The 27,427-nt window shown below is 44.1% G+C and overlaps 1 protein-coding gene across 7 annotated transcripts in view; it reads right to left on the bottom strand.

Moving 5' to 3' along the window:
• LOC116823789 (tropomodulin-2) overlaps positions 1 to 16,810 on the bottom strand; it is a 70,657-nt gene extending 53,847 nt beyond the window's left edge. For 2 of the 7 annotated variants that reach the window (XM_075069643.1, XM_075069644.1), the window contains exon 1: positions 5,557 to 5,632. Coding sequence is in view for 2 of the 7 variants with exons in the window: in XM_032778621.2 (XP_032634512.1) it covers positions 1,550 to 3,331 (1,782 nt within the window). In the remaining 5 variants the exon portion in view is untranslated. Of the gene's footprint in view, positions 1 to 1,117; positions 3,872 to 4,522; positions 4,579 to 5,556; positions 5,659 to 16,732 lie in introns of those variants that run through there. The other 5 variants (XM_075069642.1, XM_032778621.2, XM_032778622.2 and 2 more) reach the window with 5 other exon arrangements.
• Positions 16,811 to 27,427: the final 10,617 nt, after the last annotated feature.

Raw genomic sequence — 27,427 nt, 5'->3', positions numbered from 1 at the left:
CGTGTCCTTCTCCCAAAGCAGTGTTTCACACTGTATGTAGTTTTGTTCTTAGTTTATAGAACAGTAGCAAAACTGGGGGATTTTAGCATGCTGGGAAAACTGTTGCCACAGAGTAGTTATCAGTGGCTCGCAGTCAAGCTGGAAGGGCATATCAAGTGGGGTCCCGCAGAGCTCAGTTCTGGGTCTGGTTCTGTTCAATATCTTCATCAATGATTTAGATCAGTGTTTCCCAAACTTGGGACGCTGCTTGTTTAGGGAAAGCCCCTGGAAGGCCGGGCCAATTTGTTTACCTACCGCATCTGCAAGTCTGGCTGATCGCGGCCCCCACTGGCCACGGTTCGCTACTCCAGGCCAATGGGAGCTGCGGGAAGCAGCGCAGGCCGAGAGACGTACTGGAGACTGGACTAGATGACCTTTCGAGGTCCCTTCCAGTGCTTCGATTCTATGATTCACACCGTCTGCACAGTAAGAACCTTATCGCTACAGGAATTTGGAGAAATTATGGTTTTTGAGCTTAATAGTTTCTGTTTTAACACTTTTGACAATGTTGTAGCACCATCAGAAACTAGAAACTGCTTATTGTTGAGGACCCTCTTCACTAGCTTGTAAGGATTATAACACAGCAGGTCCTTTGGGGACATGCCATAGTATGAAGGGGTTATAACACACAGGGCCGGCTCCAGGCACCAGCCCAGCAAGCAGGTGCTTGGGGCAGCCAACGGAGAGGGGCGGCACGTCTGGCTCTTCGGCAGTGGGTCCCTCAATCCCTCTCGGAGCGAAGGACCAGCTGCCGAATTGCCACGGAAGACTGAAGAAGCAGAAGTAGTGCCGCAGATCGCGATCGCATTTTTTTTTTTTCTTTTTGCTGCTTGGGGCGGCAAAAACCCTGGAGTCGGCCCTGATAACACAGCAGATGTAAAATGTGTATAGGAGTAATATTCTTATGCAGTCTAGTTAAAGACACTTTCTCTCAGTCTTGGAAGAATGAGTCTTGAGTGACTGTAAACTCTTGTATTAAATTCTAAACTTTTCCCGTCAGGGACCATGTCTCCTCTGTATTGTGAGGCACCTAATATATTATTGGATACTGTAAAATGAAACAATTCAATTATAATAATGAGTTTTAAATAGGCTTATTTTATACAATAATTAGATCAAAGGAAACAAACTGGATAGAATCTACGAAAGCAAATCTCTCACACACAAAAAACCAACAGGGTGATCAACATCAGAAAAAGGGCATAGCACTACTTATAGACCCAAAGCTAATAGTATGGAATCCAATTTAAAAGGTGGGGATGGTAATCATATGATTATACAGTAACTCCTTGCTTAATGCAGTTATGTTCTTGAAAAATGCGATTCTAAGCAAAACAATGTTAAGCAAATCCAATTTCTCCATAAAAATTAATGTAAATGGGAGGGTTAGGTTCCAGGGAAATTGTTTTTGCCAGACAAAAGACATTATATACATGTACAGTATAAGTTTTAAACAATTTTAAACAAACAATTTAATGCAGGTATAAGTTTAAACAATTTAATACTGTACTCAGAAATGATGATTGTTAAGCTTGGTTGAGGTGGTGGAGTCAGAGGTGGAAGAGGGTGGATCGTCCAGCTGCTCCTCTTCCTGTTCTTCCTTAACTGTCACAACTCGATAAAACATATCTAGAGATGGTTGTTTTACTTTCCTTTTTTCTTCTTGGTAAATTTCTTTATAGCAAGTCATTAGATGACCAACTCCCCTAATCACTTTGGAGCTGCGTTCCCTGTCAGGATCGTCATCACTAAGGATCTGCAAGCCAGCTTCAATCATTTGGAAAGCTTCAGAAAGACGTTTGGCAGTCAAATTTCGATGGGTTGGTTCTTCTTTTACTTCTTGGCCCTCGTCTTCCATTGCTCTCATCATGTCTAGTTGCATCAGGTCTTCATTGGTTAGCTCTTCTCCGTGTGACTGCAAAAGTTGTGTAACGTCGGCTTCTTCCACCTTATCAAAACCCGCTTTCTTGGCCAAGCCGAGAATATCTTTCTTCATAGTGGGAACAACATCTTTAAATCCTTTTACATCATTGACACATTCAGGCCACAACTTCCCCCACACACCATTCATGCATGCCCGAGTAACTTCAGCCCAGGACTCACCGATGTTATTGATGCACTTGAGGATGTTGTAGTCACGCCAAAATTGCCGAATCGTAGGTTTGCCTTCTCCATCAGTGCCTCTGATGAGCTGGTCGAAAGTACAGCGTAAGTAATACGCCTTAAATGCAGCAATGGCTCCTTGGTCCATGGGCTGGATGAGTGATGTGGTATTAGGTGGCAGAAAGACAACTTTGACGTTTTCGCACAGGTCGTCCAGGTTGATTGGATGAGCTGGTGCATTATCAATAAGTAATAAAATCTTGAAATCAAGATTTTCATTGGCACAGTATTCCTTCCATGCAGGGATGGCATAAAAAGTCAGCCACTCTGAAAAAATAGCTCCAGTTATCCATGCCTTCTTATTGGATCTCCAAATGACTGGAAGGTTTTCCTTTGAATATCCCTTGAGAGCTCGTGGTGTTTTGAATTGGTACACTGTCAGCGGTTTCATCTTCATGTCTCCGGCAGCATTACCACCTAGAAGCAAGGTTAGGCGGTCTTTAGCTGCTTTAAATCCAGGTGCTGTCTTCTTGTCTCGGGAAATGTAAGTCCGTTCAGGCATCCTCTTCCAGTAGAGACTTGTTTCATTGACATTGAAGACTTGCTTAGGTGAATAGCCGCCTTCCTCAATTATTTTCTTGAGATACTCGGGGAATTTTTTAGCTGCTGCGGTATCAGCACTAACCACCTCACCGGACATCTTCATGTTGTGCAGGTGGAAGCGTCTCTTGAACCGATCAAACCATCCCCGACTTGCCATAAACATCTCTGTCTGTGATCCTTCACCTTGGTCTCTCTTTAATTTGTCATACAAGCTTTTTGCTTTAGCTTGTATCATAGGCATACTTAGATGTATGTTCCGCTGGTTTTGATCCTCTATCCACACTGAGAGAAGACGTTCCATGTTTTCCATCAAACTACTTCTTGATCGACTTATTTTAGTAGCACTAAGCGGTGTTACACACCGAGCACTAGCCCTGATCTTGTCGGCATTACTCCGAATTGTTCTCACAGTGGTTGGGGTAAGACCTAGAGTGATGCCAATGTCTACCGCACGCTCACCTGCATCAAAATGCCTTAAAACGTCTAATTTAGTATCCAAACTAATGGTTTTCCTGGTTTTCTTACTGCTAGTGGTACCGCTACTACTAAGCACTCCACTATGACTTGCTCGGCGTTTTTGACTCATGATGGTGGGTGATACTGTACGATACAATCACAACGAGCACTCCACCATTATATTTAAAACAGACTTGCACAGGGTCACTGGAACAATGTCCTGTGTCAGCTCCTTGAACCCCTTCTGTTTCTTGCTCACGCACGTTAGCAGGAGCTCTCCTGTCCCCAAATCTCCCTGCAGTCACTAATCAGAGGATACTCATGAACTTCTCCTAAAGCAACAGCATTGATATCAGGTGGGATATTTCTCAGGGAATGCCTTACTGCTAAATGATGAACTAGCACTTGGCTGAACCCTCAAGAGTTCACACGTTGTTGTTAATGTAGCCTCACACTTTACAAGGCAGCACAGATGGAGGCAGGAGCGAGGAGACACAACAGACTCACGGCAGTGGCTGCAAACACTTCCCTGCGGAAACTGAAGGTGATGATGAACTCATGCTATCCCGGCCTGCTGGAGCGCACCACTCCCTCCTCCGGACGGCGCATGCACTTGCTACTCTTCACTCCCTTCAGCCCAGAGTGGTTGGGGTCATGCAGCACCAATCAACTATTGAAAGGGAAAGAATTTGGAAAACCCGTGTCATTCTCCATGATAATCTGCTCCCCTACTGAAAGCCCTTTGGGTTTAGGCTAGGACTAGTTATGGAGTCAGTTTCACGTCCAGGTTCTTACTTTCACAGAAACCCTGCTGGAGGACCAAAGGCCTGTCTTCCAGGGTGCCCTGGAAAAACCAGCCCTGCTGTACCTCCCATACTAACCATGCATGCAACACCGTGGCACTACTGCAGGCAATGTAGTTGTGAGTGTTCTAAGAGGAGAAAAATCCTTTGGATTCTGCGTATCTCTCTTTACCCCATCTACCTTGTTATGTACTGCCTGGCTCTTACAAATCCCACAGAGAAATCAGAACAGCCTAAAACACAAAAATAGAGTCCTGCAGTAACTGTCACTAATCCCATCAAGCTTGCACAGCCCTCAGGAATGACTCAGTGTCACATGTGATGGCGCCTTTTGTGATATGAATGCCTGTTCCATAGCAACTGGACTAAAGCCACCCCTTGTTTCACATGGGCCACCAAACATGGTAACGCCAGCTATAACATGCTAAGAGCTTTCAGGCACTGCCAGTCTGCACTAGATTTAAACTATTCTAGTCTATTTTAGACAGTTTCTTATACCACACACATCACGGAAGTACCTGTGATCCGCAGAAGAAAAGCTCTGCTGTCCAGTTACCAATCTCCCAAATTCTAACTGTGTTGTAAAAAGAATTATATGTGATCACACTTACCCCAAATGCAAGGCTAACATCTACATTACATATTAGCAGCTTTTAAAACAAGAATTATCAAAAAATTCACAAACAGATTCTGCTCCTCTTATCTATCTATCACACCTACATGGTCCTGATTACCATAGCACTTAAATAGCACCTCATATTCTTCAATGTATTTAGTCTCACATTTTTGATGTAGAAAAGTGCTATAATCTCTATTTTGCAGTTACCCCAGCAGTTTGTGGCAGAGCAGGGAACAAGTCTTCCACATCCCTAGGCGAACACCCTACCCATTGGATTATCCTTCCTCTCATTGAGTAGTACCTTATTCCTTAAGTAGCCTCAGTAATTTCAATGGAGCTGCTCATTCAGCAAAATGTTTCTCAATCTGAGAAGGTGAACAGACCCTGAACTAAAGGCTGGGCTATAAATATACGTTCTTTTCAGCAGAAAAGTGATCATCGATAATGATAATTATCAGATCATTTCTAAAACAGAAAAAAAAAGTTACTTTGTCTCCTCTACACTTTCCTTTCTCATTACAGTAACTCCTCACTTAACCTCATCCTGATCATTATTACATTGCTGATCAGTTAGACAACATGCTCGTTTAAAGTTGCACAATCAATCCTCCTTTATAACGTTGTTTGGTAGCGGCCGCCTTTTTCCACTGCTTGCAGGAAGAGCAGCCTGTTGGAGCTAGCTGGTAGGGGCTAGGAACCAGGATGGACCAGTAGCCCCCGCCCCCCCGATCAACCCCCCTAAATTCCCTCTGCACAGCCGCCCAGCAGGCTATCAATTGCTTGGCAGTTCAGCTGCCCCTCCCCCCACTGCCGTGTGCTGCTCCTGCCCTCTGCCTTGGAGCTGCTCCCCGGAGCCTCCTGCTTGCTTGGGCGGTGGGGGAGGAAGAAGAGGGGTGCTAATGTCAGGGTCTCCCCCTCCTCCCGCTCCTGTACCTTAGCTCCACAGAGAGTGGGGGACAAGCACGGCTCAGGAGGGAGGGACCTTCCTGGCAGCAGCCGCTCTCTCAACTTGCTGATCTACTTAAAAAAGGCAATGCACTTAGAGTGGGGTCAGCGTACTTAAAGGGGCAATGCACGTCTCTCTCTCTCTCTGACACACACATGGTGTGTGTCTCTGTCTCCCTCTCTCTCTCACACACACACACACACAGGTCAGTCCTTAGGCATACACAGCTGCATAGGAAAATTTGGGGCACCCCTGGGTCTTAGTGTCCACACATCCACCTCTTCCTATCCCTGATCTGATCCTTCCTGCAGGCTCCCACAGCTAGCTGCTGCAGCCTGGTGAGTCTTCCTCCAGAGGGAATCTAGTAACTTAAAAGTGAAAAAGCCATCCAACCTGCCAGACCTATTAGCACAGCGGTGGGCAAACTACAGCTGAGGTGCCGCATCTGGCTCTTCAGATGTTTTAATCTGGCCCTTGAGCTTCTGCCAGGGAGCAGGGTCTGGGGCTTGCCCTGCTCCGGCACTCCAGCCAGGAGCTTGCCCCGCTCCTTGCGTGCTGTGGCTCTGCGCAGCCCCAGGAAGAAGTGGCATGTTCCCACTCTGGCTCCTACATGTAAGGGCAGCCAGGAGAGTCTGCATGCTACCCCAATCCTGAGTGCCGCCCCTGCAGCTCCCACTGGAACCACGGCCAATGGGAGCTGCAGGAGTGGTGCCTGCTGCTGGGGCAGCACGCCGAGGAGGAGCCAGAAGCTGGAGGAGGGACATGCCTCTGCTTCCAGGAGCTACTTGAGGTAAACGCTGCCTGAATCCTGCACCCATGACCCCCTCCACACCTCCAACTCCCTGCCCCAGCCCTGATCCCCCTCCCGCCCTCTGAACTCCTTGGTCCCAGCCCGCAGCACTCTCCTGAACCTCCAACCCCTCATTCCCAGGCCCACCCCAGAGCCCATACCCCCAGCTGGACCCCTCACCCCCCCACACACTCCAACCCCCTGCTCCGGCCAGAGCCTCCTCCCTCACCCTGAACTCCTCATTTCTGGCCCCACCCCAGAGCCTGCACCCCCGGCCAGAGCCTGCACCTCCTCCCGCACCCCAACCCCCAATTGCATGAGCATTCATGACCCACCATACAATTTCCATACCCAGATGTGGCCCTTGGGCCAAAAAGTTTGCCCACCCCTGTGTTAGCACAACATTGAAACTGTTGAAGAGCCATTTAAGTTAAAGAGCCATTGAAATAATGAAGCCATTTAACAGGCATTTGCCAACTCCTAGGTATATACTGTCATTTTCTGAATTTACTGACAAAAACAGTTGTGCATAACTGTAATATTTACTCAGGACATGTTAGTCTACAGGACCTTAGTTTAAAATTTGCTTTAAAAATATTTCATTTGAAGATTATAAAATCACATCTCTAAAAAATCCTTGCATAGATTTTTAGATGCACAATCTGAGTATTCATCTTTAGCCTTAAATGCTTGGATCTTCAGACAGTTTTTAAAATAAATCCTTCAAAAGACCACCCTTATCTAAAACACACATTTTCATTTTAATTACTATAGTACAAAAAAAACTTGCTTGCAAAGTCTTCCTGTCCTTTCTGTCCATCCCTTTCTTCCTTCACCCCCCTGTTGAAGAGAGCCCTTAAAAGGACAGCACCCCTTTCCTTCCAGATATCTGGAACGGAATGAGTTTCCCTTTCTTTACTTCTGACTAGTTGATGAAGTAGTTATAAGAGAACCCTCTAGCAAAATCAGTACCTTAGTAAGATATAAAATCCTTTGTTATGCCTAAAATCTTTGGAAACATATATTTTAAAGTTGGTGAAACTTCATAAACATTTCTATTTATTGTTATGGAGATCACACAAAATAAATTAGTGTTCCCTTTTTCTAAAAGCAATGAATATTGTTATGAACACACTAAACCTCTGTGACTGATTAATTTAAAATAATGTCTTTGTTTCAATGAGTTAAATACGTAGTAATCTGGAATGATTACTTTATGAAGGCTTAAGAGTACATTTAAAAATAAAATCACCTTAGAAACACCAGTTAAGAAAATGTAAAACAGGGAAGAACTGCATCATGTATTCCATAATATTTAATATTGTATTCAGCCAGGGATGGTACTCATATGATTACACAGTAACTCTTTGCTTAATGTTGTAGTTATGTTCTTAAAAAATGCGACTTTAAGCAAAACAATGTTAAGCGAATCCAATTTCCCCATAAAAATTAGTGTAAATTGGGGGGTTAGGTTCCAGAAAAAAGAATTCGCCAGACAAAAGACATTATATACATGTATAGTATAAGTTTTAAACAATTTTAAACAAACAATTTAATACTGTACTCAGCAATGATGATTGTTAAGCTTGGTTGAGGTGGTGGAGTCAGAGGTGAAAGAGGGTGGATTGCCCAGCTGCTCCTCTTCCTGTTCTTCCTTAACTGTCACAACTCGATAAAACATATCTAGAGATGGTTGTTTTGCTTTCCTTTTTTTTTCTTGGTAAATTTCTTTATAGCGAGTCATTAGATGACCAACTCCCCTAATCACTTTGGAGCTGCGTTCCCTGTCAGGATCGTCATCACTAAGGATCTGCAAGCCAGCTTCAATCATTTGGAAAGCTTCAGAAAGACGTTTGGCAGTCAAATTTCGATGGGTTGGTTCTTCTTTTACTTCTTGGCCCTCGTCTTCCATTGCTCTCATCATGTCTAGTTGCATCAGGTCTTCATTGGTTAGCTCTTCTCCGTGTGACTGCAAAAGTTGTGTAACGTCGGCTTCTTCCACCTTATCAAAACCCGCTTTCTTGGCCAAGCCGAGAATATCTTTCTTCATAGTGGGAACAACATCTTTAAATCCTTTTACATCATTGACACATTCAGGCCACAACTTCCCCCACACACCATTCATGCATGCCCGAGTAACTTCAGCCCAGGACTCACCGATGTTATTGATGCACTTGAGGATGTTGTAGTCACGCCAAAATTGCCGAATCGTAGGTTTGCCTTCTCCATCAGTGCCTCTGATGAGCTGGTCGAAAGTACAGCGTAAGTAATACGCCTTAAATGCAGCAATGGCTCCTTGGTCCATGGGCTGGATGAGTGATGTGGTATTAGGTGGCAGAAAGACAACTTTGACGTTTTCGCACAGGTCGTCCAGGTTGATTGGATGAGCTGGTGCATTATCAATAAGTAATAAAATCTTGAAATCAAGATTTTCATTGGCACAGTATTCCTTCCATGCAGGGATGGCATAAAAAGTCAGCCACTCTGAAAAAATAGCTCCAGTTATCCATGCCTTCTTATTGGATCTCCAAATGACTGGAAGGTTTTCCTTTGAATATCCCTTGAGAGCTCGTGGTGTTTTGAATTGGTACACTGTCAGCGGTTTCATCTTCATGTCTCCGGCAGCATTACCACCTAGAAGCAAGGTTAGGCGGTCTTTAGCTGCTTTAAATCCAGGTGCTGTCTTCTTGTCTCGGGAAATGTAAGTCCGTTCAGGCATCCTCTTCCAGTAGAGACTTGTTTCATTGACATTGAAGACTTGCTTAGGTGAATAGCCGCCTTCCTCAATTATTTTCTTGAGATACTCGGGGAATTTTTTAGCTGCTGCGGTATCAGCACTAACCACCTCACCGGACATCTTCATGTTGTGCAGGTGGAAGCGTCTCTTGAACCGATCAAACCATCCCCGACTTGCCATAAACATCTCTGTCTGTGATCCTTCACCTTGGTCTCTCTTTAATTTGTCATACAAGCTTTTTGCTTTAGCTTGTATCATAGGCATACTTAGATGTATGTTCCGCTGGTTTTGATCCTCTATCCACACTGAGAGAAGACGTTCCATGTTTTCCATCAAACTACTTCTTGATCGACTTATTTTAGTAGCACTAAGCGGTGTTACACACCGAGCACTAGCCCTGATCTTGTCGGCATTACTCCGAATTGTTCTCACAGTGGTTGGGGTAAGACCTAGAGTGATGCCAATGTCTACCGCACGCTCACCTGCATCAAAATGCCTTAAAACGTCTAATTTAGTATCCAAACTAATGGTTTTCCTGGTTTTCTTACTGCTAGTGGTACCGCTACTACTAAGCACTCCACTATGACTTGCTCGGCGTTTTTGACTCATGATGGTGGGTGATACTGTACGATACAATCACAACGAGCACTCCACCATTATATTTAAAACAGACTTGCACAGGGTCACTGGAACAATGTCCTGTGTCAGCTCCTTGAACCCCTTCTGTTTCTTGCTCACGCACGTTAGCAGGAGCTCTCCTGTCCCCAAATCTCCCTGCAGTCACTAATCAGAGGATACTCATGAACTTCTCCTAAAGCAACAGCATTGATATCAGGTGGGATATTTCTCAGGGAATGCCTTACTGCTAAATGATGAACTAGCACTTGGCTGAACCCTCAAGAGTTCACACGTTGTTGTTAATGTAGCCTCACACTTTACAAGGCAGCACAGATGGAGGCAGGAGCGAGGAGACACAACAGACTCACGGCAGTGGCTGCAAACACTTCCCTGCGGAAACTGAAGGTGATGATGAACTCATGCTATCCCGGCCTGCTGGAGCGCACCACTCCCTCCTCCGGACGGCGCATGCACTTGCTACTCTTCACTCCCTTCAGCCCAGAGTGGTTGGGGTCATGCAGCACCAATCAACTATTGAAAGGGAAAGAATTTGGAAAACCCGTGTCATTCTCCATGATAATCTGCTCCCCTACTGAAAGCCCTTTGGGTTTAGGCTAGGACTAGTTATGGAGTCAGTTTCACGTCCAGGTTCTTACTTTCACAGAAACCCTGCTGGAGGACCAAAGGCCTGTCTTCCAGGGTGCCCTGGAAAAACCAGCCCTGCTGTACCTCCCATACTAACCATGCATGCAACACCGTGGCACTACTGCAGGCAATGTAGTTGTGAGTGTTCTAAGAGGAGAAAAATCCTTTGGATTCTGCGTATCTCTCTTTACCCCATCTACCTTGTTATGTACTGCCTGGCTCTTACAAATCCCACAGAGAAATCAGAACAGCCTAAAACACAAAAATAGAGTCCTGCAGTAACTGTCACTAATCCCATCAAGCTTGCACAGCCCTCAGGAATGACTCAGTGTCACATGTGATGGCGCCTTTTGTGATATGAATGCCTGTTCCATAGCAACTGGACTAAAGCCACCCCTTGTTTCACATGGGCCACCAAACATGGTAACGCCAGCTATAACATGCTAAGAGCTTTCAGGCACTGCCAGTCTGCACTAGATTTAAACTATTCTAGTCTATTTTAGACAGTTTCTTATACCACACACATCACGGAAGTACCTGTGATCCGCAGAAGAAAAGCTCTGCTGTCCAGTTACCAATCTCCCAAATTCTAACTGTGTTGTAAAAAGAATTATATGTGATCACACTTACCCCAAATGCAAGGCTAACATCTACATTACATATTAGCAGCTTTTAAAACAAGAATTATCAAAAAATTCACAAACAGATTCTGCTCCTCTTATCTATCTATCACACCTACATGGTCCTGATTACCATAGCACTTAAATAGCACCTCATATTCTTCAATGTATTTAGTCTCACATTTTTGATGTAGAAAAGTGCTATAATCTCTATTTTGCAGTCACACCGGCAGTCTGTGGCAGAGCAGGGAACAAGTCTTCCAAGTCCTAGGCGAACACTCTACCCATTGGATTATCCTTCCTCTCACTGAGTAGTACCTTGTTCCTTAAGTAGCCTCAGTAATTTCAATGAAGCTGCTCATTCAGCAAAATGTTTCTCAATCTGAGAAGGTGAACAGACCCTGAACTAAAGGCTGGGCTATAAATATACGTTCTTTTCAGCAGAAAAGTGATCATCGATAATGATAATTATCAGATCATTTCTAAAACAGAAAAAAAAAGTTACTTTGTCTCCTCTACACTTTCCTTTCTCATTACAGTAACTCCTCACTTAACCTCATCCTGATCATTATTACATTGCTGATCAATTAGACAACGTGCTCGTTTAAAGTTGCACAATCAATCCTCCCTTATAATGTTGTTTGGCAGCCGCCTTCTTTTTCCACTGCTTGCAGGAAGAGCAGCCCCTTGGAGCACGGGGTGGGGAGTTGGAACCAGGGTGGACCAGCAGCCCCCCTAAGTTCTCTCCGTGTAGCCACTCAGCAGGCTATCAATTGCTCAACAGTTCAGCTGTCCTCCCTCTATTGCCATGTGCTGCTCCTGCCCTCTGCCTTGGACAGTTCAGCCGCCCCTCCCCCCCTGCTCCCGGGAGCCTCCTGCTTGCTTGGGGCGGGGAGGCAGGGGAACAAAAGGGGTGCTAATGTCAGGGTCCCCCCCTCCTCCCGCTCCTGTATCTTAGCTCCACAGAGAGCGGGGCTCAGGGCTCACCACGCAACAGGGCTCAGGAAGGAGGGAGCTTCCTGGCTGCAGCTGCTGTCTCTGCTTGCTGATCTAATTAATAAGGCAGAGTACTGAGAGTGGGGTCAACGTACTTAAAGGGGAAATGCCCGTCTCTCTCTCTCTCTGACACACACAAACACATAGGGTTGCCCTTAGACAGACGCAGCTGCATAGGGCATCTGAAAATTTGGGGCACCCCGGGTCTTAGTGTCCACCCGCCCACCTCTTCCTATGCCTCTTTTGACCCATCCTGCAGGCTCCCACAGCTGCATCTCTGCACAGGAGCGAAAGATTGGACATGCCACTGCTTCCGGGAGCTGCTTGAGGTAAGCGCTGCCTGAAGCCTGCACCCATGACCCCCTCCTCACCCCCAACTCCCTGCCCCAGCCTTGATCCCCCTCCCGCCCTCTGAACACTTTAGTCACAGCCCGGAGCACCCTCCTGCAGCCCCAATTCCTCATTCCCAGCCCCACCCCAGAGCCCATACCCCCAGCTGGCGCCCTCACCCCCCCACAAACACTCCAACTCCCTGCTCCAGCCCAGAGCCCCCTCCCTTACCCTGAACTCCCCATTTCTGTCCCCACCCCAGAGCCCGCACATCCTCCCACACCCCAACCCCCAATTGCATGAGCATTCATGACCCAACATACAATTTCCATACCCAGATGTGGCCCTCGGGCCAAAAAGTTTGACTACCCCTGTATTAGCACAACACTGAAACTGTTAAAGAGCCATTCAAGTAATGAAGCCATTTAACAGGCATTTGCTATCCCCTAGGTATATACCAACCTAGGCAGCACACGAGCTGATTTTCAGTGGCACTCACGCTGCCCGGGTCCTGGCCACTGGTCTGGGGGGGTTCTGCATTTTAATTTTAAATGAAGTTTCTTAAACATTTTAAAAGCCTTATCCTTTATTTACTTTATATACAATAATAGTTTCGTTATATATTATAGACTTATAGAAAGAGACCTTATAAAAATGTTGAAATGTATTACTGGCACGTGAAAACTTAAATTAGACTGAATAAATGAAGACTTGGCACACCACTTCTGAAAGGTTACTGACCCCTGGTATATACTGTCAGTTTCTGAATTTACTGACAAAAGCAGTTGTGCATTACTGTAATATTTACTCAGAACATGTTAGTCTACAGGACCTTAGTTTAAAATTTGCTTTAAAAATATTTCATTAGAAGATTGAAGAAGATTACAAAATCACATCTCTAAAAAATCCTTGTGCATCTAAAAATCTATGCAATCTGAGTATTCATCTTTAGCCTTAAATGCTTGGATCTTCAGACATAGTTTTTAAAATAAATCCTTCAAAAGACCACCCTTATCTAAAACACACATTTTCATTTTAATTACTATAGTACAAAAAAACTTGCTTGCAAAGTCCTCCTATCCTTTCTGTCCATCTCTTTCTCCCTTCACCCCCCTGTTGAAGAGAGTCCTTAAAACGACAGCACCCCTTTCCTTCCAGATATCTGGAACGGAATGAGTTTCTCTTTCTTTACGTCTGACTATTTGATGAAGTAGTTTTAAGAGAACCCTCTAGCAAAATCAGTACCTTAGTAAGATATAAAAAGAGTACATTTAAAATATAATATCTCCTTAGAAATACTGGTTAAGAAAATGTAAAATGGAGAAGAGCTGCATTATGCATTCCATAATATTTAATGTTGTATTCAGCAGGACAGATGACTTGCTCTTATTGCAAATTTTTGCAAATAAATCTCTGACAAACTTCAGAGTATATCAAAATACCTGTGACTGACATTTTTTATTCCCAAGTTTAGAGCTTTTAATTAGGTACCTTCTGCAAGCACTGGTGCCACACATTCTGCATGAGGGAGACGGTATGGGGGTCTCTGCGGGAAACCGTTACTCTCTGCCACCGTGAGGCGAGCCAGGTGGTTTTGGTATCCTTGCTGCCTCGTCCCTCCCTCCCCCCCCAACCCCATGCTGTGAGCCCTGGCTGCTGTTGTCTGGCATAGGGGCACCATTTTAATAATAGTGCTTAGGGCCCCATAAATCCTAAGGACAGTGCTTTCTCTCCCCCCACTCCCACACACAGTGTGTGCCTGTGTCTCTCTCTGCCATGCTGTGTGTCCTCGCTCTATTCCTGATGCCTTGTAGAGTGTAAGGCAAATTAACAACGTGTTAACCCTTGAGGGCTCATCCGAGTGCTAGTTCATCATTAAGCAGTAAGACATCCCCTGGGAAATATCCCACCCTCTGATTCCACCACCTCAGTCAAGCTTCACAATCATCATTGCTGTGTACAGTATTACACTGTTTGTTTAAAACTTCCACTGTTTATATGTCTCTCTCTCTCTCTATACATATATATGTAGTCTTTTGTCTGGCAAAAAAACTTCCCTGGAACCTAATCCCCCCTATTTACATTACTTCGCTTAACATTGTTTCCCTTAAAGTAGCATTTTTCAGGAACATAACTACAATATTAAGCAAGAAGTTACTGTATGTGGTTTTGTGCCTTTTGACTGCTAACCAGCTAATAGAAACCATCTGTGATGTGTACAACTTGATAACTATAGCAATAAATATCATGAGGAGCTCTGCATTGAAATACAAAGTACTTTTAAATTTTATAACAGAGATGGGAGGTCCTTGAACAGACAAGACTATTGATTTTTGTCCAGGTTAGTAACGTTAGTGTGAGAAATATATCATGATAATATTATAATTATTGTTCCACTCTCACTGACCATAGCTATCTAAAGAGTGCTGCTTGTTTGCCCATGGCTATCCCCAGATTCCCCTGCCTTATAATTACAATTGTCAGACATCTGGATCCAGCTGCCACCTGAAATAATTATAGTAAAGATGGGTGAACCAAACTCCACCATTAAACAGAACCTATGACCACACTGCTTCACAGGTGGAGGCATGCTGTGTGTACTGGATGAAGAGTACCAGTAAACCTCCACCACAGCCCCAGCATATGCAATTGTATGTGATGAGGGTAGCTACGTGATGCCCTTCAGCCCAAGACCCTGCCAAGCCACCTCAACCTCAAGTCAGGATGTTTCACCAGATACAGTGAAACATGGAACCAGGTGAAAATAAATGATTCCATACTTGTTTACAATTTCTGAAAACAACTTGCAAAGGTCCATAGAGTTTGCTTGCTGGGAACTGTAAAATGTTGAAAATTAAAAATGATGATCTGGAAGAGGAATTGAGCAAATAGGTGGAAGCATTTGCAGAGGACTCTGGGAAAGTTCAGAGGGACCTAGCCAAGCTAGGTGAATGGGCAACATGATAGCAGATGCAATTAATGTTGGCAAAAGCAAGTCATTCACAGTGAAAAGGATTATTTGAACTACTCGCACATACCTTACTAGCTTTTTAATTAACTGTAACAATTCAGAAAAAGACCTGAGCATCACTGTGAACAGACCAATGAAGACCTCTAGTCAATGTGCAGCAGCAATCAAAAACACAAATGTCATGTTAGGATGCAAATAGTTGGAGAATAATACTGAAAATATTATAATGCCATTATCTGAATTAATGGTACACTCCAACCTGAATCACATGTTCATTTTTCTGGTCACTACATCTCTAAAAGGAGATAGCAGAAATACAGGAGAGTCACAGATAAAGATGAGAATAGTCCGAGGCAGAGGAAAACATTCCTTCATCAAACACTTAGAAATATCATTAAACCAATATCACATTACTGAGTTCTATCTTGAAATACACGTATTCTTAATTGGTCCAAGCCAAGAGACCAGATCTAAAGACAGTATATCAGTCTCATTTTACATATAATAGGAATATGAGCATCAAGGAGAGGCAGATATATTCTCTTGTTAAAAAAAACTTCAGCATGTTTTCATATTTTAACACTGTTTGCTCTAAGTTTTGTAATGCACTTAGTACCTGGGATAGGTGCAGGGAGGAATATAATATATTTTAATTTTTTAAATTACCCTTTAAAAATAAATTATTACTTATTCTGTCTATATTTTTAAAGGACAGACATTCTGCAGCCTGATTTGAACTTTTTTTTTTAAATCAATCCTTTAAATCAATCACCCTAATTTTAAAGCATTACATTATACTGTGAAAGTGTATTTGCAGGGGATTGGGGGTGGAGTTTAAAAACAAGGCATTGTAATGTTCACTGTACCAAACCGACCGCTCCACCATTAACACACCCCAGGGAACTAAGCATGTTGCTTTCAGCACATGGAGACTGGATTGTAGCTCTGCTCCAAGCAGAAGGAATGTCCGAAAGGGGTTTGACACCACTCCACGATGCAGGGCAGCAATTATACCAAGGTAGGAATCCCTGCAAGGTCCTTTAATTGTACAATCCAACCACAGCTCCCTTTTCATCCCCTGCAGAATATATATACACCCCGACACACACACAGAGTTCCGCAGTGCAATCAGCCGAGCCGGTCGGTGGCAATCACACCCATGCAGTCTCCTCCAGCTGGAGCTGGTGCTCAGCTAGAGCATCCTAAGAGGCAGCACCGCCCAGCCGGCTGCGTGCAGCTCAGAGCGCTGCAAGACCCTTCCTGCGCCGCGCGGCAGCCGGGGCACGGCTTCTCCCAGGGTGCGGGAAGGGCAGATGCTCAGCCAAGCAGAGCGCAAGGGGATGGACCGCACCAGTGCCTGTGTGTCTCTGCGGGAGGCTGGCGGAGATGCATCCCTGCCCGGGAGGGGGAGCGAGGCAGCGTGCCCGCGGCACTGGGCGGGGGGTCGTGGGCTTACCCTTCTGCAGTGTCACCGGGGGTGCAGCCAGCCGCCCAGCCGTCAGTCCGTCTGCCCCAGCTACGGAGCCAGCCCTCCCCAAACAGCGCGGTCAACAGGCAGGTCACTCCCTAGCTGGGCGGCTGCGCAACCTCAATCCCAGCGCCGAGTGCTGAGCACGCTGGGACTCGTAGTTCGGGCATGGAGAGGGTGCTCCGAGAAGCCCAGGGGGGTCCTAATACTAGCGGTCTAGCCCCCTTCCAGCCTCCCTGCTCCTTCGAGCCCCAGGCAGCAGCATCGTCCCTGCACCATCGCAGGACCGGGAACCATCTCCACCACCCCTATATGTATCCTTCTCCCTCCACCACAGCAGGACCGGGGTTCTTCCCGAACACAGCCATGTGTATCCTCCTCCCTCCACCACCGGGGACCATCTCCACCCCCTCATGTGTATCCTCCTCCCTCCACCACAGCAGGACTGCGGTCCTTCCCCACCACCCCCATGTGCAACCCCTCTCCCTCCACCACAGGACCAGGGACCCTCCCCACCACCCCCATGTGTATCCCCCTCCCTCCACCACCATAGGACCAAGGTCCTTCCCCACCACTCCCATGTGTATCCCCCTTCCTCCACCACCATAGGACCAAGGTCCTTCCCCACCACCCCCATGTCCATCCCCTCTCCCTCCACCACAGGACCAGGGACCCTCCCCACCACCTCCATGTGTATCCCCTTCCCTCCACCACCACGGGACCGGAGTCCTTCCCCACCACCACTATGTGTATCCTCCTCCTTCCACCACCACAGGACCAATATCTCTCCCCAATACCCCCATGTGTATCCCCTCTCTCTCCACCACATAGGACCAGGCACCATCTCCATCACTCATTGCTGCACCCCACTCCCCTCTTTCCCCAGATCAGGGGATCCATCTCTCTTCCCCTTCCTCCTCTTCATTGTCCCCACACAGTATCTTCCTCTTCTTTCAACAGCCAGGCTAGTCTTCTGGGTGCAATCTTCTATTATTCTCCCTGTGGAATCCCCTTCTCTGACAAGATTTCAGACTAGGATTGCTATTGAATATAGTCTGGATTGGATGGTCACACTTGCATGTGCATATTGCGCCTGTGTGGAATGTGGAAGCTGTAATTGCGGATGGCCAGTTATACACCTGGTTGTGTCGTCAGTGCATTTGTAAACACGCAGTCCTGGCACTGTGCACAGAAATTCCGGGTGAATATTTTCCCACATGCAGTGAACAGCTGGCTTGACAAACACACATTTTATCAGAATTAAAATGTCGTCCTACCCAGCTTCAAGGACAGTCTCCTTGGCTCACTAAACACCTGGCTAACAAAAAAACTCTTGCTTGCTTCTGGGAGCTGCCAAAGCCTGGGGTGATGGAGAGTGAATTCCAGAGGTGTGGGTGATCCACAGAAAAAGCTTGGGCTTGGCTCCTCCAGAGGTAAGTTTTAAAACCTAACTGCAAAATTGGTTTAGTAGACTAATCAGAAATGCAGAACACGGAGTGGAAGCAAAGCAATCTCAGAATGACTGGTTCCCATCCATTTAAGACTTTGTAGAGCATAAGGAACACCTTGAAATCAAATATTTTGGGTTTACCCTCCAAAGGGATGTGTGCACTTGAGTAACTGGGCAGTTCCTTAGTTGAGCCTTCCTATGTAGAGCTGATCTCAGCATCTGTGCGTAGCTGCAGCTGGGTGTGTTCCTACCTGTATATGTGCTGGGGGAGGCTTGAGAGCCTGTCACAGCAGTACAGTATTAAAGGAACCCCAGGCGGGCTCAGTGGTACCCCAGTTCCAGGTGGCACCCTGGGAGCAACCTGTCATTGTATACTACATGGAAGCCTAGTGTAATTCGAGTGTAAGTCATAAAGTGTAAAAAAAGCTGAAAATGACTGAGAACTTAAAAATTGGACAGTAACTTACCATGAATCCCAGGGATGATTGAACCTGGTGGTATTTTAAACAAAAATGAGCTCTCAGCCACACTTGTAGCTGTTTCCATTGTTCCACAATGAATCAGACACTCTAGGTTTCAAAGTGAAACATGGAATAAAATCCTAGAATCTTATTATATAGATCTCTTATTTTAATATTATATATTACATTTAATAGTTTACATTATATTATACTGTTTTGACAGTGTTTACAGAAGTCTCAATATTATTGAAACAAAACATTGATGTTTCCAAATTGATTATTTATTTCAGAATTTCTATTCTATGTTAACTTTTTGTTTTGATTAAACGGAAAAACAAATTTCAAAATGCTGTAATTTCCCATGGGAACAAAATTCTGTTCTCTGAGCACAGACTTGAGCACTTGTATTCATGAAAAAGTAAGATAGCCCTGGGTCTTCATACTGATAGCTTTGCAGACCAGAGGGCTTTGTTGTCTTCTCAATGGCTGTCTATGCACATTGAACAAGAGGGGTGGTAGAATGAAATCCTGCAAGAACATGTGTATACAAGTTCTTGGGATGGAAAAGTAAATATTTGTTAGTACCTTTTGGGAACTTTCAGAGAAAAAAAGAATGTACCAATTTGAAGGTTGCTCCATTCACTCTCACAACCAAACCAATTAAATCTCATTATCAAACTCAGCTCTTACAGTAAGTAAAAGCAGAACAAACACTTTGCCACTGCCCATTGCTAGAACATTAAACAAACCATAGACAACAGAGCTATCTCCACATGAGTATCACACCTAAAACAGACTGTACATATCAAGGATACCTGTGGAATCAACTTCCCTGGTATTTATGTGTAATAAGGCATGTATTCATTTACTTAAATAATATGAATATTTACAGTGTAATGTTATGAATGTCCTGACTATGATGGGGATACTGGAAAGTGTCTTCACACAACCCATCCTTTCATCACTCACAAATATCAATGGTTATTAGAAGAATCAGCCATTGTGTACTTTCTATTTACAGTGAACATAAAATTATAAAATAATCAGCTTTTAGTAAATAAATATAGATCCTACATGGTAATAAAACGATTTTGGAAGCTCTTTGGTTAATGTCTAACTCTTATGAAGGCAGTTTTATTAATGGTTAGAACAAGGGACTAGGAACAAGAGATCTCTGGGTTTTAATGAGACAAAGCCACTGGGTACTGAGCTCTGTGTGCTGAGCAGCTCGATATTGGGTGTTGATCAGATGCCATTTGAGTGGGGAGCCAGTAGGGGCAGAGAAGTTTGAGCCACTGGACCAATCATTAAGATGTCCATGTGCCTCATGACAATCTGGCTGGAAAGCTGGATGAAAAAGCAAGGCCTGACTTTACCTCGCTGAAAAGCAAATGCTGGATCTGAGCTTAATTTTCCTGTGGGAATAAAAAATGCAACTTTGAAATGTAACAGCTTTAGCTTCACTCCATATACGGTCAAACGCTTCAGGCACAAGTGGCAGGACCTTTGGTAGGAAGAAAAGAGAAAACTCACTCATGACAGTGACAGAAGTGGGCTACCTTGGACACTTCAGTCACTCTGGTTGGGAAAATACTAGTATACATAATAACACAGTGTACAGAGACAGCCACCTCCTTGAAACTCCACATCCCCAAGCTTCAGATGAAATGAGTCTCAGATCCATACCAAACCACTCCAACGTTTCCCATAAGAAATGGGCCAGGCCAAAACCGGAGCCATATATCCAACATCTCTCCTTTCTCCCCGTCTTGAACAGCTTGGATAAAATTGGAAGAAGATCTGAGTACCCTTAGTTTTGAGTATCTGTGTACAGTACTAAAGTCAGTGGGGAAAAGCAAATTCAAATTCCTTTGAAATGAACCACTCTATAAACAGTACTTCAAATCTAAGATGATGTTTGTCAGTGGATTTTGGATTAGGTTTGAGTTGATGCTGGATTGCAAGCATTTGCTGGCTAGGGTCATAGTTGAGGCCAGTTAGGTGTATGGTTGGGGCCAATCAGTGGGCTTTTGTTAGCCATAGGGTTGCAGCTGGATATTTTCACTATGGATAAGGTTTTCACCGGGATTAGTCTTGGGGCTGGAGGGACTGGGTGGAGAAAATTGTGAATATCCAGAGGTTAAGGACCTGGCTATAGGTTGGGAGCAAACTGGACACAGAACTCCAAAACCAAAGACTGGCCTTGCTAAATCCAGGATGACATCATGCTTATTCAAATACTGATAAGCGAAAATATGAAGTGTCAACAAAGAAGCAAAGTTAACTTTGTGTGTTTGTTCTCTGATAAACTGCTTAAAGTTTTCAACTCTGCCCAAAGTCTTTATTCCCACCTTGAAATATTTTTGACAAGTTGAAACTGTATCTGTTCCTTTGTACATAGAGATACCCTCCCATAGTGATTTTCCCTTTCCTTTTTGTTTTGTTTTTGCCAATAAATTACTTTTGTATCCTTCCTGTTACAAATCTGACAATCTAGGGCCTCTTCACAGTCTGTGTGATTTGGCTGGAAACAGTAGTATTTTCCCTGCTTTGACTATGATTTTTTTTCAATTGTTTCTTTTTTCCTTTTATATCACAAACAGAATTTGCAATCAAACAATTAGAAACATGAAAACCAATCCTAATCTCAAAAATAAAATGATACACAAACGAGTGTATTGAATCCGATCCATACACACAATAATATACATAATACAATAATACATAAAGATTTATATAGTAATATATATGCAGATATAGGACTAAAACTACTCCCCCAAACCACAATATATATACAAAGGCAAGTAACACTGTATTTCTAGATTTTCCTTTATATATATCCTATTTATATTGTATGTTCTGCACTGCAAAATAATTCTTAGTTTTCTCAATGTCACTAGGTTGCAGTTCAGATGTATCCAACACAGCCAACAAACCTGATAACTGTTGTGCCTCAGGCCAGGTCTACACTACGAGATTAAATTGATTTTAGATACGCAATTTCAGCTACGAGAATAGCGTAGCTGAAATCGAATATCTAAAATCGATTTACTCACCCGTCTTCACCGCGCGGGATCGATCCGCGTGGCTCGCTGTGTCGAATCCGGAAGTCCTGTCGTCTAGCTGGAGTTCCTGAATCGATCTAAGCATGCTCTGGGATCGAGATATCGCGTCCAGACCAGACGCGATATTTCGATCCCCGAGCAATCGATTTTAATGCTCCGATAGGGTGCGTAGTCTAGACGTGCCCTCAGGTTCCCAAGATCTCTTTGCATCAGAGTTCTGAGACTGATTATTGATTGTATTTGTACTGCATGAGAATCCATACAGCACTTAACTCTCAAAAGTATATCTAGAATGTACTAGGCTCAGTCTAAATCTCCAGATGGATTGTTTGGGGGATCACTCTATTCTTCTGTTGTACTGGAGGGGGTATTCCCAGGACATTTCAACAGCAGACTAAATCATTTCTTTCTTTAAGGACAACCCCAGGCCAGATTAACCATCCATGAAGTGCAATTTGCATAGGGATTGCTCATCTGCAAAAAAGAGGATTTACCTCTAAGCGGGGCAATTTTAATGCTAACAGCAGGGATTCTACAGCAGCCCCACTAACTCTGCCCTCTCCTGGACCAGTCCTACTTACTTTTGGGAATCCACAGGCTGGCTCCAACTCGCCGAGTGGAGCATGGATTCTGAATGGCTAGTGTTATTCCACCCCATGTAGGGAAGACTGGCTCAGGGGAGGACGGGTGCAAACAGTAAAATCTGGGTTGCAGCATTTTAAATCCCTGGATCATAAATGTCAGTGTCCAAAAAGAAAATATAGCTGCCACAACTATTTGTAGCCAAAATTTATATTTCTTTGTTTAAACTTAATTGTTCCCCAGTCCCCCACAGTTTCATAGATTATAAAACTAAAAGGGACCATTGTGATCATCTAGTCTGACCTCCTGCATAACTCACATATGAATTCCCTGAATTAATTCCTGTTTGAACTAGAGCAGAGCTTTTATAAATATATCCAGTCTTGATTATTGTGATGTACGTTGTGGTCTGCTCCTTTAAGGACAAGCTATTGGTCAGGTATGATCTGAATTTAAAAATCCTTGGTTCAGTGGCTGACCAGCAAGCATCCATCCTGAGGCTGAAAATGAAATCTGACTTCCTGCCTCAGTTTCCATGAAAATAGCATTGAGCACCCATAATGCTGCACGTGATGCTAGGTGGATAGTGCCAGTTTGTGTAATCCAACCTCAGATTATCTGAACCAGTTGGTCTAGATCTTTAAATGCTTGTCACCAGTATATCCAGCAGGCAGAGAGTAAGTACATTTCACTTTGTCTGGACTGGTTGTATTTAGTTGCCAGGGTCTGCCAGATAATAGGATTTTTCCTGGCCTGTCTTGTAAGACAAATAATTAAAGTTCTACTATGATTTTAAATCAGTTTCTCAGCACCTAAAATCTGGCTTCTGTGATCAGAATGAGACTTTCCATGCCTGCATATTCCTATTTGGGCATTCTGAGCTAGGTTGTGGTTTTATAATAGTATGTAGCTCTTATAAAGCACGTTTCATCAGCAGATCTCAAAGCACTTTAATAAGGAGGTATCATCTTCCCTATTTTATAGAGGGAGAAACTGAGGCACGGAGTGGTGACGTGTCACCCAGCCCAGTGGCACAGCTGGGAATAGAATGCAGGTCTCCTGAGTCACAGTCTGGGCCTGCTTCTACAGTCCTGCATAGGGAGCTGTGGTGAGCTGCTCCTTAGGCAGGCACAGCTTCCCCAGTCTGCTTATGAGCATGGGGAGTGCTCAATCTGATCCATCCATTGGCCTGTCACAGGCTTTCCTCTACCCTGCACTACTGTATGAGCTGGTCTGAGAGCAGGGGAGGCAAGGCCTCTACCTCTTTCTGCACCCTTTATAGTGACCTGCTCAACAGCAGTGGTTTCTGTGCTTGCCAGACTGCAGAGACTGCTAATGTGGCGCAGGGCCATTCACTGTCTGGCCTTCATTTTTTACTGGATCAGTGAGCATCTGGCTGGATGCAGAAAAAGAAATCTGGCTTTCTGCCTCAGGTACCATGTAAATAGCACTCAAGAATCAGGGTCCCTAGTTCAGATAAGTGCCCGTGCAAGTCAACAACATATAACAAACGTGCCTTTAGCTTTCTCTACCAAGCACAAGGTGTATTGGCTCACTTTGGACATATGCAAGTGTTAACCATAGAATCATAGAAATATAGGTCTGGAAGGGACCTCAAGAGGCCATCAGGTACAACCTTCTGTGCTGAGGCAGGACCAATTAAACTTAGACCATCCCTGACAGATGTTTATCCAACCTGCTCTTAACCTCCAACAATGGGGATTCCACAACCTCCCTTGGAAGCCTATTTCAGAGCTTAACTACCCTTATAGGATAGTTTTTCCTAATATCTAATCTAAATCTCCCTTGCTGTAGATCAAGTTCACTACTTCTTGTTCTACCTTTAGTGGACATGGAGAACAATTGATCCCCATCCTCTTTATAACAGCCCTTAAGATATTTGAAGATGGTTATCAGGTTCCTCCCCGTCTTCTTTTCTCAGTACTAAACAAGTCCAGTTTTTTAAACTTTTCCTCATAGGTCAGGTTTCCTAAACCTTTTATCATTTTTGTTGCTGTCCTCTGGACTCTAGCCAACTTATCCACATCTTTCCTGAAGTGACGTACCAAAAATTGGACACAGTACTCCAGCTGAGGCCTCACCAGCACCAAGTAGAGTGGGACAGTTACCACCCATGTCTTACATACAACACTCCTCTTATTACAGCCCAAACTGATATTAGCCTTTTTTGTAACTGTTGACTCATATTCAATTTGTGATCCACTATAACCCCAGGATTCTTTTCAGCAGTACCATCTAGCCAGTTATTCCCTATTCCGTAGTTGTGCCTTTGATTTTTCCTTCCTAATTGTAGTACTTTGCACTTGTCTTTATTAACTTTTAGTTTGTTTATTTCAGACTAATTCTCTAATTTGTCAAAGTTGTTTTAATTCTAATCCTGACTTTCCAAGTGCTTGTAACCCCATGCAGCTTGGTGTCATCTGCAAATTTTATAAGCAGTCTTTCAACTCCATTATCCAAGTCCTTAATGAAAATATTGAGTAGCACTGGATCTCTGCAGGATCACCCTAGATGGAGCTTCCCAGTGAATCACTGGTAACCACTCTTTGAGTATAGTCTTTACCCATTTGTGCATCCACCTTACAGTAGTTTCATCTAGATCTTATTTCCCTTGTTTGTGTTATGACCCTCAGGTCTCAAACGTGGGTCTGGAGAGTTTCTAGGAGCAGGTAGCAGTGATACTCCAACTCTCCATCTGGAAGCCTGACGACACTTGCTTACCTGGCTGCAACCCACAAAGCCCAACATCAGTTTGATGCTCTGCTGCTGCAGTCCTATTGGCGGAGTCCCAGAGCAGCTGATTGGTCTGTTGGCCCTACTTAAGCCTGCAGCGGGAACAGGAAGCTGTCTGCACAAGTGAGCTTCACCCTTTTCTAGGCTGTATGACTTGTGCTTCCTGCTTCTCTGGCTTGATTTCCTGGCATCTGATTTGTGGTTCTGATCTCCTGGTATGCTGACTCCTGTCTGTAACTGTGGACTCTGTTTCTGACTACTAGGTCTGGCTACCCATGACCTGTGATAGTTTGCTCTTGAGAATGTCACATGGAACTGTGTCAAAAGCTTTACTAAAATCAAGATATCATATATACTGCCTCTTCTCTATCCACTAGGCCAGTAACCCTGCCAAAGAAGGAAATTAAATTGTTTTTGCATGATGTGTTCTTGACAAAACCATGCTGGTTATTTCTTATAACCCTATCATCCTCTAAGTCAGTGTTTCCCAAACTTGGGAAGCCACTTGTGTAGGGAAAGCCCCTGTTGGGCCAGGCCAGTTTGTTTACCTGCCGTGTCCACAGGTCCGGCTGATAGCAGCTCCCACTGGCCGCAGTTCACTGCTCCAGGCCAATGGGAGCTGCTGGACGTGGCACAGGCCGAGGGACGTACTGACCGCCATTTCCAATAGCCCCCATTGGCCTGGAGCAGTGAACCGCGGCCAGTGGGAGCTGCAATTGGCCGGACCTGTGGACACAGCAGGTAAACAAACCGGCCTGGCCAGACAGGGGCTTTCCTTAAACAAGCGGCGTCCCAAGTTTGGGAAACACTGCTCTAAGTGCTTATAAATTGATTGCTAAATTGTTTGTTACAGTCTCTTTCCAGGTACTGAAGTTTGACTGATCGATAATTCCCTGGGTCCTTTTTATCCCACTTTTCTCCCCTTAACTTTTAAAGATAAGTACCAAGTTTTCCCTTCTCTAGTTCTCTGGGACCTCTTGAAGTTAATTGCTAATGGTTCCAAGATTGCTTCAGCCAGTTTCTTAAGTATCCTGAAATATCAAACATAACATTCTGAAAGAATATGGACTGTATATCAAGGGAGCCAGGGCTAAACTGTTTTCAATAGCAGATTCTTCACTAAAACATGAAACTGATCTCAGCCTGAGCTTAGCACATTTCAGAAAAGGTTGTAAGGCACGTCTATTTGTCCAGCTCTTCTTTCTACAGATACCTAGTCTACTGACAATATTCTTCCTGTCTCTATCCTTTTAAAGCCATGATGCTTACTGGAGTCATTGTGTATTAGTTCCCTATAAATGGAAATTGGTTTTGCCTTAGTCTCAACTATATACATTGAAGCCAGATACTACAGATCAGTTCCACACAAATGACTGTAATAAATAAATAAATAACATATTTAGCTCAGGCTTTGCATATTCCTTTTATTTCTATAGGCTGTATAATGCTATGAATGAAAGTGTGACTGTATTGTACAGTATCTGCTGTTTGTCTTTGTGTGCATACAAATCATTTCAGAGAGGGTACAAATCCCAGTACTGCACAGACCTCCCCTGTGCTACACTTTCCACACAGACGTATAATAGTCTTTAAAATATTATTTATTTCAACCATTGAAAAAGAAATTACACTAATCCCTTTGAGGGCATTATATTTGACCTCTGACACATGCACTAGGCTGTCAGCTTGGAAGAGGCCCGCATTCTAAGGACTGAAGAATTATAATCTATTGTTAAATATTTGTGGGAGTACTCTTGTGATTATAAAAGTCTCTTGACTCACCCTTAGGCTGGGTGCCAGAATTACTGAGCTTTGCTTTGTGGGTCTCTCAGCCTGAGCATTCACAAGTGAAACTCCCAGCTATTATAAAACCCAGTCAGTTCACTAGCTGAACACTCTTAACCTCACAGTTGCCTACACAAAGGGTGTTTCATACTGTGAAACAAAGCACCCTTAGATTGTTCCATTTTACATATTCGACTGTTCCATTTTAAGTTCACACTAAAGAGAAGAAACATTCTTAATTTTAATAAAATACAATGGGTAAAATTCAGCTCTTATTAAAATCCATGTGAGTTTTGACATTGATTTCAACAGATCTAGGATTCCATCCACTATATCATATTAATTTAATGATCATTTTAGCTACTTAAAGTCAAGTAATTTATAATAGACATATTACATATGCCCTTTTACACTGGATATGTCTTATGAGGCTGGAAGATCAGAGGTTAATCTTGGCCCTGCTGAAGTCAATAGCAAAACTCCCATTAACTTCGGTAAGGCCAGGATTTAACCCCTTGTTTCTATTGCTGGAATTGCAACAAATTTCCTATGGCAACTTGTGCAAATCGTGTAAGAACTTGGTTCC

This window comes from Chelonoidis abingdonii, chromosome 9 (genome assembly GCF_003597395.2).
Source record: "Chelonoidis abingdonii isolate Lonesome George chromosome 9, CheloAbing_2.0, whole genome shotgun sequence".
NCBI classification, from domain to species: Eukaryota; Metazoa; Chordata; order Testudines; family Testudinidae; genus Chelonoidis; species Chelonoidis abingdonii.
This window is presented reverse-complemented; position numbering and strand designations above follow the sequence as displayed.